The sequence below is a fragment of the Penaeus chinensis genome, chromosome 22 (genome assembly GCF_019202785.1).
Source record: "Penaeus chinensis breed Huanghai No. 1 chromosome 22, ASM1920278v2, whole genome shotgun sequence".
Taxonomy (NCBI): domain Eukaryota; kingdom Metazoa; phylum Arthropoda; class Malacostraca; order Decapoda; family Penaeidae; genus Penaeus; species Penaeus chinensis.
Genome location: NC_061840.1, coordinates 11,635,038 through 11,648,131, shown reverse-complemented (window position 1 = coordinate 11,648,131; position 13,094 = coordinate 11,635,038). Strand labels below are relative to the sequence as shown.

The window sequence follows — 13,094 nt, the reverse complement described above, 5'->3', positions numbered from 1 at the left end:
AAAAAGGCAAAAAGAAAATTGAGCCCTTTTAAATGTTTGGGGAGGAAAAATTAAAAATTTTTTTTTTTGCGGGAGGTGTCTTTTGAGTGTTTGTTTGTTTGTTGTGTGTGTATGTGTGTTGTGGGTTTGGGGTGTATGGTGGTTTGGTGTTTGTATTTTGTGTGTGTGGTTTTGTGTGTGTGTGTGTGTGTGGTGTGTTGTGTATGATGGGTGTTCGCATGTGTGGGTGTGTGTGGTGTGTGTGCGGGGAGGTTTTTAAATGTATAGATGGGTGTTTGCATGTGTGTGTGGTGTGGATAGTATACCTAAATCCCCCTTCTTGTGTGAAAGTTTCCCAAAATACGTGTACACAAAGTACGTGCCCGATTCCCTACACTGTGTTATCCCCCGAGTTTTTTTTCTATGTTTTTTTTTTTTTTATCCCCCCCCTCCCCCTTTTTCCCCCGAAGCAAAATTCGGGGGAGAAACTTCCGGCGGCGCCCTTTTTTTCCCCCTACTCCCCCCAAACTTCCCCCCCCCCCCCCGGGAAACCCCCACGCGCGGAAAACCCCCCTGATAAGTCGTCAAAATTTCCCCCAAAAAATAAGTATATACTTTTTTGGCAAGTCGACGCTTTTCTTTTTAACCTTCGGAAAACTGTTTTATAAATTTGTTTGAGATGTTCATTTGGAGAACATGAAAAAAGCCCCCTGGGGGATTATGTGTATGCACGGGGAAAATCGCTGAAGGTATTATTTTTCACAACCACCCCCACACATCAAAACACAACCAACACACAACACACACAACCAACACACACACACAAAAACACCCCCACCCAAAAAAAAACCACACAAAAACACACACACATACACACAAAAAAACACATACCCCAACAAAACACCACCACACACTTCACACACACATAAAACATCAACCAAAAACCCCTAAACAAAATCCAAAACATACAACAACCACCACACAAAACACACAAACACACACCACAAAACACACCCACACAAAAACCCAAACACACAAAACCGCACTAAAAACCCCACACCACACACAAAACACACAACACACAAAACACATCACAAAAACCCCACACAAAAAACTTACACAAACACACACCACCAAAAACCCACACCACAACAAATCAACCCACACACACCCAAACACACAACAAAAAACGAATATTAAAGTATATATTATATAATATAAATTTTTAATATTTTAATATATTAATTTATATTTATAATACACAATATTTTAATTATAAATTAAAAATTTTAATTATTAAATTTTAAGAGGAGGGAGAGAGAAGAAGGGGGGAGGAGGAGAGGAAGGAAAGGGGGGGGAGAGAGAAAGGAAAGGGAAAAGAGGCCCAGGGGAAAAGAGGAAAGAGAGAGAGGGGAGAGAGAAAGAAGAGAGAGAGAGAGGAGAGAAAGAGAGGGGGAAAAGGGGTAGGGAGAAGAAAGGAGAGCCCAGAGGGGGGCCCCCGGAAAAGAACGAGAGAAAGAGAGAGAGAGAGGAGAGAGAGAGAAGGGGGAGAGAGAAGAGAGAGAGGGAAAGAGGGGGGGGGGGGGGAGAGAGGCCGGGGGAACGAGAGGGAAAAAAGGGGAAGAGGAGAGAGAGAGGAAGGAAGGAGAGAGGAGGAAAAGAGAGAGAGGAGAGGAGAGAGGAAAGGGGAGGGAGGAAAAAAGAGAGAGAAGAGAGGCAGAGAGAAAAGAAAAGAGAGAGAGAGAGAGAAGAAGGAGGAGAGAGGAGAAAAGAAGGGAGAGAGAGAAAGAGAGCGAAAGTAGAGGGGGAGAGAAAAGGTAGTTGGAAATATCTTTTCCTTTCGTTGGCCCCAAACCTTGCCTTCAACAAGAAAACTAACCCCCTTTTGGTTGACGACGACAGGCAGACAGAGCAGAGAAAGAGGAGAGAGAGAGGGGGGAAGAGAGAGAGAGAGAGAGAGAATATGAAAGAAAGAGAGGTGAGAGGAGGAGAAAGAGGGGATAAGGAAAAGGGGGAAAAAAAGAAAACAGAGAGAAAAAAGAGAGAGAGAGGGAGAGGGAGGAGAGAATATGGGAGAAAAAGAGGTGGGAGGAGGAAAAAAGGGGAGGAAAAGAAAACGGGAAAGAGAAAAGAAGAGAGGGGGGGGGGGGGGAGGAGAGAGAGGGGAAAATGAGAGAGAAAGAGAGGTAGAGGAGAGAGAAAGAGAGAATAGGAGAGAGGAAGAAAAGACAGAGAGAAAAAGGGGAGAGAGAAGGAGAGGGAAAAAAGGGGAAAGGCAAAGAGGCAAAGGGGAAGGAGAGAGAGAGAAGAGAGAGAGAGAGAGAGAAGAGTATAAAAATATTTTGCTTTCAAAAAAAATCAAAACCCTTTTGTTTTTTTTTGTTTTTTTTTTTTTAAACCCAAAAACAAGAAGAAATTAAGTGCAGAGCTAATTGCCTTTTCTTCCTCTGAGCTTAACGATGGAAATCCTAGCCTGTGATCACGAGGAAGGGAAAACGAGCCAAAAGGGGTGCTCATTATTCTTCAAAGAACTGTAGGTGGGTGTCGAGATAACAATGAACTTGGTAGTGATTTATTTTTGCTCTCTTGTGCCTTATCTGCCGCGTCTTTTTTTATTTTTTGTAGCTATTATTCTCTTGGTTTCTCTTCTGTTTTTGTCTTCTTTTTTCTTTTTTTTCTGTTAGCTATCGTTTTTTTTACTCTCTTATTCTCTCTTTTCTCCCTTCTCCCCCTTTCTCTCCCTCTCTCTCTCTCTTCCCCTTTTCTCTTTTCCCCTTTTCTCTCTCACTCTCTCTCTCTCTCCCCTTTCTTTCTCCCACTCTCTTCTCTCTCTCTCTCTCTCTCTCTTCTCTCTCTCTTCTCCCCTTTTCTTTTCCCCTTTTCTCTTTCTCACTCCTCTCTCTCTCTTTTTTTTTTTCCCCTTTCTTCTCTCCCCTCTCCTCCCCTCTCTCTCTTCTCTCTCTCTCTCTCTTCTTCTCTCTTTTCTCTTCTCTCTCTCTTTTCTTCTCTCTTTTGTTTTCTTTTCTCTCTCTCTCTTTTCTCTTTTCTCTCTCTTCCTCTTGGCGTTTGTACAGAAACCCCTTTCGTCTGAAATTTTGTTTCCCAAGGGGCCCGGGATTTAGCCCGACGCTTATTGCTCCCCTGTCCGCCCTCTCTCCAAGTCACCTTTTTAGAGGGGGAAGGGAAAAGGGCTTCCCCCCCTTTTTTTTGGGTTTTTTTTTTTTTAACCGGTTTTTGGTTTTTTTTACCTTTGGCCTTTTCTTTTTCCCGATTCTTTCTGTTTGGGCTTTTTTTCTATTTTTTCTATTGTTTTCTTCTTTCTTAGCTCATTTCTCTCTTTTCTCTCTTTTCTCCTTTCCCCTCTCCTCCCCTCTCTCTCTCTCTCTCTTTTCTCTCTCTCTCTCTCTTCTCTCTCTATTTTCTCTCTCTCTCTTCTCTCTCTTCTGCAAAAATATTCATCCGGGAACAAAAAAAAAATCCAAAAGCCCCTTACAGACCCCTTCCAAAACAAACAAAGAAAAAAAACAAAAAAGCCCCTCTACCCGAAAACCCGATATTTATTCGTGTTTCTTAAATGTTTACAAAGGGGCCCCTGTTGGAAAAAAGGGCAGCTGCGGTCACAGGTGCAGACGCTCTGGGAAAAAAGGGCGTTTTTGTATACTCGCGGTATTGAATTAGCAATTTAGCATCACCGCAAAACAGAGGGAGAAAGGACCCAAATTTTGGAAAGGAAAAGGATAGGGGGCAATGGAAAAACCCTATATTTTAAAATATACAAAATTTTTATTTTGTTGTGTGTGTGTGTTTGTGTGTGTGGGTGGGTGTGTGTGTGTGTGTGGGGTGTGTTGGGTTTGTTGTGGGGTGTTTTAAAAAATATTTTTATATATATAAAATTTATATTTTATTTTTTAAAATTTTTTTATATTTATTTAATATATATATATGTTTTATTTTTTGTATTTTAAATTTATGTTTTTTTGGTAAAATATATAAAAATCCTTTAAGAATATATTATATATTTTTATATATTTTAAAATATTATATATATAATTTTATTTTTATTTTATTTTTATAATATTTTATTAAAATATATGTGTGTTTTTAATTTTTATATATATATATCTATATATATAAAAAAATGTTTTGTTTTAAAATATATTTTTTTCTTTTTTTTGGGGTGTGTTTTTTTTTTAAATATATTGTTTTTTTTGTGTGTGGTGTGATAAAAATTTGTGTGTGTTTGTGTTGTGTGTGGGGTGTTTGTGTTGTGTGTGTTTTTGTGTTTTGTGGGGTGTGTGTGGGTGTGTTGTTTTACACCACACACATAGACACACACACACACACACCCCCACACACACACCAAAATATATATGCCCTATGTATATTATTTTTAGTGTGTGTGTGGTTTTGTGTGTGTATATATTTTATATATATTTTATATATAAATATATTTTAAGTATGGGGTTTTTTATTAATATATAGAAATATATTTAAAATTTTATATATATATTATATTAAAATATTATATAAATATATATATAATTTTATAAAATTTTATTAAAATATGCATTTTATATTTGTTTTGGGCTGTAATATGTGTTTGGTTTTTGTATGTATGGGAAACATTTACAGGGAACTGAGGGGAAAATCCGTGAAAGGGGACCCGGAAAAATAAAATTTTAAAATTGAAAAAAATCCCCGAATATCAAAATAAATTGACCAGAAATATGAAAACCCTCGGGCAAAAAATTTAAACCCTATGGGCTTTTTTTCGGGTTTTGGGAAACTGGTTATTTTGGAATTTTCAAACTACTTTGGATTTTGACCGGGTTTGTGCTTACCTGTGGTTAGTTAATTTTGTCCTTAGGCGTTCCGATAGGTTACCCTGGGCCCCCGTTAAAACATAAAGAATCAAAATTTGGTTTTTAAATTTCATTTTTATGTTTAAAATTTTTGAAGTAATACGGGGTCGATGGTTTTTGGTGTGCTACAAATATGTGACTTTGAAACGGCTGTGTGTGATTAGGTATGTGTGAGGGGAAAAATAAGAGAGAGAGGGAGAGGGGAGAGAGAGAGGGAGAAGGGGAGAGAGAGAGGAGGGGAGAGAGAGAAGAAAAAGGGCAGGCCGTAGGTAGACAGAGAGAAAGAGAGATAGGGAAGGGAAAAAAAAAAATGAAAAAATGAAAGAGGGGAAAATTTCAGTGTGAGGTAACAGAGAGAGAGAGAAAAGAGAAAGAGGGAGGAAGAGAAAGAGAGAGAAAAAAGAGGGGAGAGGATGAGAGAAGGGGAGAGGAGAGAGAGAGAGGGGGACAGAAAGGGCAGACAAACAGACAAAAATACAGACAAAAAAAACCGGGAAAACAGAGGGAAAAGGAGAAAACAAAGAGGAAAGGCCGGGCCCCCGGGTGGGACTGTCCCCTGGCACTTGGGACGCCCCAGGCCTCTCCCACCTCCAACCCACCTCCGTGTACGGGGTGAGGGCAGAATCTAGGCCCCAAGCAAGGCCCCAGGGGGTTTTGAGTTTTTTTTTTAAATTTCTTGCGGAAAGTTTCACGTCTGTTTTAAAAACTTTCTATTTTCCCTTTTATTTTTCCCTTTTTTTCACCCCTTTTTTCTTATCTAATTAAACTATTTCCCTTTTGCCTTTACGTGCTTCTTCTCGCATCTAGCAAGTCAAAAGAAGCAAAGGGGGTTTTTTTTCATTTGGTATTTATGTCGCTAAAAAATTTTTGTTGCGGGAAAATTCTTCCCCTTTATTTTTGCTTTTTTTTTAAAAAAAAGGGAAAAAATTTTTTAAAAAAAACAAAGAAGTCCCTTTTCTAATTTTCTAAAAATAAAGAAAACCCAAAAAAGAAGCAATTTTTTCCTTTTAGAGATTAAATTTACAATTCGAAAAAAATATGTTTTATTTTTTTTGTGAATTTTCTATGTGTGGGGAAATTTAAAACTTTGCCTTTTCTTCTTTGAAATTTTCATAATAAAGATGAAAGGGTACTAGTTAAAATGATAAAATATTTAAAAAGAATAATAATAATAATAATAAAAAAATAATAAAAATGATAATAAAATTTTAAAGATAAAGATAAAAAAAGATAATATTAAAATAATAATTAAAAATTTAAAAAAAATTTTAATTATAATGTAATACCAAAAATAATAATAACAAAAATAACAATGTTTAAAAAAAATGGAAAAAGAAAAAAGAAAAAAAATAAAATGATAATAATAAAAATAATAAATTTAAAAATTTTAAAAAAAAAAAAAATTTAAAAATTAAATATTACATTACTATTACTGTTTTTGTTAAAAATCATATCATGATAATGAAATAATAAAAATAAAATTAAAAATGATAAAAATAAAAATAAAAAATAAAAAAAATGAAAAAAATATAAAATAAAAAAAAGAAAAAAATAAGAAATAAGATATAAAAATTTCTTAAAAAATAAAAACAATTATATTTTCAATAATTTTTTGAAAGTAAAAAAAATAAAAAAATGATAATGATTTAAAAAAATGGGAAAAAACAAAATAGAAAAATTTAAAAAAAAGAACAAAAAAAAAAAAAAGGAAAAAAAATTATAAATAACAGTTGCAAAATATTTATAAAAAAGAAGTAAAATGATAAATGAAATAAAAATGATAATAAATTTAAAATTAAAAATAAAATTTGGTTGGGAAAAATTAAAAATAATTAAGTTTAAAAATGGTTAAAAGAAAGGTAAAATAAAAAGAAAACCCTTTAAAAATTAAATAAACCAAAAAAAGTTTTACCAAAATAAAATTTAAAAATTGTAAGAAATTAAAAATTATAAAAATTTAAAAAATTAAAAAAATTTTTTTTATATTATTTATTGTTTTTAAACATTTTTAAAAATGAAAAATAATTAAAATTTTAAATGTTTTAAAAAGGGAAAAAGTAAAAAGGGAAAAGATGAAAAAAAAGAAAGGGGAAAAAAAATTAAAAGGGGAAAAAAATGTAAGGGGTAAAAAAAAGAAAGGGGTGGGTTATGAAAAAAAAGAAAAATAAAGTGGGGGAAAAATAAGAAAGAAAAATAATAATGAAAAATAAAAAAAAAAAAGGGGGTAATGAAATAAAAAAGAAAGGAAGGGAAAAAGGAACAATGTAATTTAAAAAAAAAAGGGGTGATAAAATTTAAAGAAAGAATTTGAAAAAAAAAAATTTGAAAACGGGGGTAAAGAGAAATTAAGGGAAAAAAAAAGGGGAAAAATAAAAGAAAAAAAAAAGGGGAAAGGGAAGGAAAAGGCAAAAGGGGAAAAGGGGAAAAAAAGGGGAAAAAAATGGGGAAAGGGGGAAGGGGAAAAGGGAAAAAGGGGGGGGGAAACGAAAAGATTGGGGAAAAAAAGAAATGATTTTTTTTAAAAATTTAATGATTTGGTAATAATAATGATAAAGTTTTTAAAAAAAAGGGGGGGGAAAATAATAAATAAAGATAATAATAAAAGAAATAATAATTTTAAAATTTTTTAATAATAAAAAAATTTAAAATAATAAAATTATAAGAAAATTTCCAATAATTTTTAATGATAAAAATTTAAAGATAAAAATAAAAGGGTAATGAAAATTTTTGAAAATGACAAAAAGTAATAACGGGTAAAGATGAAAATAATAATGATAATAATTTAAAAAATAAAAAAAAAATAATAAAATAATAATAAAAAAATTAAAGTAAAATAAAATAAAAAATAAGAAAATAATAAAAAATGATAAAAATAATAATTTAAAAATGTTTAAAAAAAAAATAATAATGAAAAAAAAAAAAATAATGAAAATAATAATAATAATAATAATAATAAAACAAAAATCCTGGGTAATAATGATGAAAGAAATAATGATAACAACAATAATGATAATAAGAAGAATATGAATAAGAAAAAGAACAATGATAAGGATTGCAAGAATGACAATAAAAAATATAATGATAAATAATAATTAAATATAATAAAATAAAATGATTAAAAATAATAATTATAAAAATAAAGAAATGAAATAATTTAAAAGAAAAAGGGAAAAAATAATAATATAAAATAATTTAAAAAAAAAATGTAATAATTAAAAAAAGATTTTTTAAAGATTTTTAAGGAAAAATTTAATTTTTAATGTAAAAGTAATTTCCAAAAATAATGTAAAATAAAGTTGATAATAATAATAATTAAAAAATAATTTTTTTTTTAATTTTTTTTGTTTTTTTTTAAAAATAAAATTCTTTTTCTTTTATTCTTTTTTTTTTTATCTTTTTTTTGAAAAAAAAAAAAATTAAATAAAAAAAAGAAAAAAATAAAAAAAAAAAAAATAAAAGATAAAAAATAAAATGAAATAAAATGAAAAAGGGTAAAAAATAAAAAAAAAGAAAAGAAATAAAAAATGGTAAAAAATTAAAAATTTAAAAAAAATAATTTAGAAAGGGAAAAAATGAAAAAGAATGTATATATCTTCATCTATATATTAATTAATCTATATATTAAAATTGTAAAATGTATCTCAAAAGAATATAGACATGTTTTTCTTTATATCTTTTGGATAAAGGTAGGGGAAAACAGAGAGAAATTACCAGGACATAGCTAGAATAGGAAAGAGCGAGAGAGAGAGAGAGAGAGAGAGAGAGAGAGAGAGAGAGAGAGAATGAGTGAGAAATGAGAGAGAGAGAGGGGGAGAGAGAGAGACAGAGTGAGAGAGAGATGCCATTGTGAGAGCCTTCAAAAAGAAATTACAGGGCACCGAATATTAATAAATGTAAGACGGAGACCAAAGGCAAAGGATGCCAAGAGAGGTGCCAAGCTAACACAACGAAGGTCAGCAATGAAAAAGGGGAGGAGTATAGTGCCATGTGCTGTGTACAGTGCCACGTCTTATGGTGTATAGAGGGGAGTCAGATGAATGATCGGGTTGGATTCGCAAGGTGGAGAGAGAGAGAGAGAGAAAAGCGGTGACTCACATTCGAGGCATCGGTGCCAAACAGTGCCACGTGTTGGGAATAACAGAGAGGACGCCGCGACGAAATTCGAGAGATAGGAAGTAGAGCGGAAAGGCAAATAGATAGACAGTCAAACAGGCACACTGACAGGCAGACAAGTAGAAAGAAAGGCTAACCAGTGGTCAGAAAGACGAACGGGCACGCAGGCAAGCAGACAGGTTTGCATACGGAAACAAAATGCAAACTGACAGGCAGACAGACAAGCAAACAGCCAGACATAAGAGAACACGTATTTAGGTAGACAGGCAGAGAAAGGTCAACAGACGGGCGGCAGATCGTCACTAAACTGACAGGCAGCCAAATAGACAGGCAGAGATGAAGAAGTAGATAAATAAGGCAACAGAGAGAGATAAAAAAAGAAGAAAAATAGCGACTAAACCGTATTAGGCATAACAGCTGAAACCGAAACAATCGATAAAAATGATATTGCAAAAATGCAGATCGGTGAAGGAGTTGCACAAAGCGAAAGCAAGCCTGCCAAGCACCAAGCAGAGCGGAGCCAAAGACATGACACGCTGACGAAGAGAGATTCGAGGGAAGATGTTTAGGAAGCTAGTGCAAGGGGAGGGCAAGGAGGGGTATAGGGGAGAGGAAACGGAGGGGAAAGGGAAGGGGCAACGAGATGAGGGGACTAGGAAGAGAAAGGGAGGGAAGAAGTCAGGAAGGGGAGGGACAGGGACGAGGAGGGGAAAAGAGACAAGGAGAAGAGGCAGAGGGCTAGGAGGGGAGGGGAGAGGGACGAAGAGGGGGAAAAGGACAAGGAGGAAAAGGTTAGGGAAGGAGGCAAAGGAGGGGGCGAAGATGGTGTGGTCGTGAGGCATCTGGGCCACTAGGATCATGGCACAGAATGTCCCTCTGGTGCCAGCTCGCCCCTAGGAACTAAGTGGCTGTTGCGTGTGTGTTTGGATGGGGGGGGGGGTACTTGGGGGGAGGGAGGAGGGATGTGTTTCGATGGGGGGAGGGGAGGGGAGGGGAGAGGGTATGCCTTACGTGAGGGATAAGGTGCGAGATTTGTGGAAAGGGGGGGGGGGGAGAGTAATGAAAGGGGAAGGGGTTACACATAAACCTTCCATGAAAGACCAATATACATATGAATAGATGCAAAACGTAGGTTAAGCATCTAATATGGGCGTGGAAAAAGAAAAATGGAAGTTTCCCTGTGGGCGTAATAAATGACTCAAGGCGAGCCGGATGCATGCGTGGGCGTGGGCGGGGGAGGGAGTGGTGGGGGGAAGCATAGGGGAGGGGGTAGGAGGAAGGTAAAGAGTAATAAGGAGAGAAAAGAGAAAAGAAGTAGGGATAGGAGGGGGAAGAAGAGGAAGGAGAAATAGGAGATAGGTGAGAGGGAAGGGGAGAAAAGGGGAAATGCGCTAACAGGTGTAGAGGGAAGAGGAGGAAAGGGAGAAGATGGATGAGAGGGAAGAGAAGGAAAAGGAAGAGAGGGAGAGACGACAAAGAGGACAAAGAGGACAAAGAAGAGGCAGAGAAACAAGAAGAGATAGCGAGAGAAAAGACAAGAAATCTGGGCCATAGAGGGCAGAACGAGAAGAAAGAGGGAAGAGAGAAAAGGAAAGAAGACGGGGAAGAGGGGAAAGAAGGAATAGGAGAGAAAGAAAGAAGAGGGGATAAAGAAAGAAGAGGGGGAGAAAGAGGGAATAGGGGAGAAAGAGGGAATAGGGGAGAAAGAGGGAATAGGGGAGAAAGAAGGAAAAGGGGCGAAAGAAGAAATAGGAAAGAAAGAGGAAATAGGGGAAAAAGAAGATAAAGGCGTGGAGATGCGTGGGTCGTTTAGCAAAGCTTGCCAAGACGAAGGTGGACATAGGGGCGTATCCAAGGTTCAAGAACAGACGTGGAGGTGGGCGGGTGGGCGGGTGGGCGGTCCTGTAAGTTGTGGGTGGGCGGGAGAGTGTGGGCTGGGAGCTGCGAGAGAAGGCTAGCGAGTATGGCCTTTGAGTTGCGAGTTGTGAATGGACGGCAAGGGCTGGGAGTGAGCGTAAGCAGGTTGTGAGTGTGGGTTGCGAGTGGACGAGCGAGTAGAGACTATGGGTTATGAGTATGACGCTGAGTGTGAGTGATGAGACGCGAGTGGGCGGTTAAGTTGCTGAGTGGGCGAGGGAGAGTAGGCCATGAAGTGTGAATGAGTAACCTGGGTTTAGGGTGAGTAAAGGTCGGCTGTGAGTTGCGGATGGACGAGAGAGTGAGTTGTTAGTAAGTGTTATTATTCAGGGTTGGTTTTGACCGAATTTTGACGTAAACATATGGGGCTGAGGGTTCTAGTCGTGTAGACATCGTGTATACATCCAAGAAAGGCAGGAGGCGGAGAGGGGGGGAATGAGAGAGAGAGATTGAACGAGAGAGAAAGAGAGAGAGAGAGAGAGAGAGATAGAGAGAGAAAGAGAGTGAGAGGGAGAGAGAAAGGGAGTGAGAGAGGGGGGGAGAGGAGAGGATAGAAAGATAGAAAGAGAGAAAGAGAGAGAAAGAGAGAGAGAGAGAGAGAGAGGGCGAAAGAGAGAGATTGAGAGGAGAGGAGAGAAAGAAAGAAAGAGAGAAAGAGAGAGAGAGAGAGGGCGAAAGAGAGAGATTGAGAGGAGAGGAGAGAAAGAAAGAAAGAGAGAAAGAGAGAGAGAGAGAAAGGGCGAGAGAGAGAGAGAGAGAGAGAGAGAGGGGGGGGGGGGAGAGAAAGAAAGAAAGACAGAGGAGACACAAAAACAGAAAAAAAGAAAAAGGGAGAACAAATTGAGTAAAGGACGAGAAAAACAAGGCAGAAGTCAGGAATGACACGAAAAGAAGAAAACGAAGAAGGCAAACGTAATAAAGAATAAAAGGGGAAAGCCAAGAAAGAGGAAGAGTGAAAGGGGAGAGGGGAGAGAAAGTAGAAGAGGGAAATGGGAGAAGGGGGAAGGAGAAAAGCAGGAGAGAAGAGAAAAAAAGGAGGAGGAGACCCGAATGAGAAAATAGGAAAGAAGGAGGAGAGGAGGGAATAGACAGGAATGCGGAAGTAGAGGGGAAAGGGGCGGGGAACGAGGGAGACAGAAAAGGATGATAGGGTAAGGGGAGAAAATAGAAAAGGGGGAGAGGGAGAAGGCAAGAGGGGAAAGGAGAATAAGGTGAACGAAGAAGTAGGAAAGAGGGAAGAGGGGAAATATGAAAACAGGAAATGGGAAATGGAGGAACAGAAGATAAAGAAGAAAGGAAATATAAACAAAAGACAGAAAAATGTAGAGTTTTAAAAGAATGAAAGAAAATGAAAAGAAAGAAAGAAAAGACACGAAGAAGGAAAGGAAGACAAAAAAATAGAAAGACAGGAAAAAGCAAAGAAGTAGAGAGAAAAGGGGGAAGACACTGGTGACGTCACGCCATCTGTCAGCCATGACAAATGACTTCACACTCGATCAAATCAAATGAAACTCAACGGAAAACATACCGAGACATTTGTGTGTGTTCATCTACATCTAGTTAGTTATCATTCCATCTTCTCTTTCTCTTTCTCCTTCTCTTCTCCTTCTTTTTCTCCTTTCTTCTTCTTCTTCTTCTTCTTCTATTCCTCCTCCTCCTCCTCCTCCTCCTCTTCCTCCTCCTCCTTCTTCTTCTTCTTCTTCTTCTTCTTCCTCTTCTTCTACTTCTCCTTCTTCTGATTCTTCTTCTTCTTCTCCTTCTTATTCATATTCTTCTCTTCCTTCATCTTCTACATCTTCTTCTTTTTCTTCTTCTTCTATTCCTTCTTCTTCTTCTTCTTCTTCCCCTTCGTCTTCAGTTACTTTCGTTTCTTTTCGTCCTTTGATCGAGTTGAAGATTAAGGATTTAAATCTCGAGGGAGGAAATTGGGGCAAGAGGGGGGGAGGGGGGAGGGGGAGGAGGGGCGGGGGAGGAGGGGAAAAGCCCCTGATGCTTCATTCGCTCTCTTCTGATCTCTTGGAATTTGCATATGATGTCTATTTCTATCTATACTCCTTTTAAATTCCATCTATTTCCATCTATTCATATGCAATTCTATCAATTTCTATTCATTTCCATGTATCGCCATCTATTTCCATCTATTTCCGCCTATTTCCATTAAATTTCCGTCTATTTTCCTTGATTTCCGTCTATTTTCATCAATTCTCTTTCTATTTTCAGCTA

General features: G+C 36.7%; 1 protein-coding gene across 1 annotated transcript in view; it reads right to left on the bottom strand.

Moving 5' to 3' along the window:
- The window catches only part of LOC125036938 (tonsoku-like protein), a 24,572-nt gene extending 13,308 nt beyond the window's left edge, over positions 1–11,264 (bottom strand). Inside the window, exons 1-2 of the mRNA XM_047629897.1 lie at positions 11,215–11,264; positions 10,778–11,015 (exon numbers count right to left, since the gene is read on the bottom strand). Of these exons, the coding sequence (XP_047485853.1) occupies positions 10,778–11,015; positions 11,215–11,264 (288 nt within the window). The remainder of the gene's footprint in view (positions 1–10,777; positions 11,016–11,214) is intronic.
- Between the last annotated feature and the right edge of the window lie 1,830 nt (positions 11,265–13,094).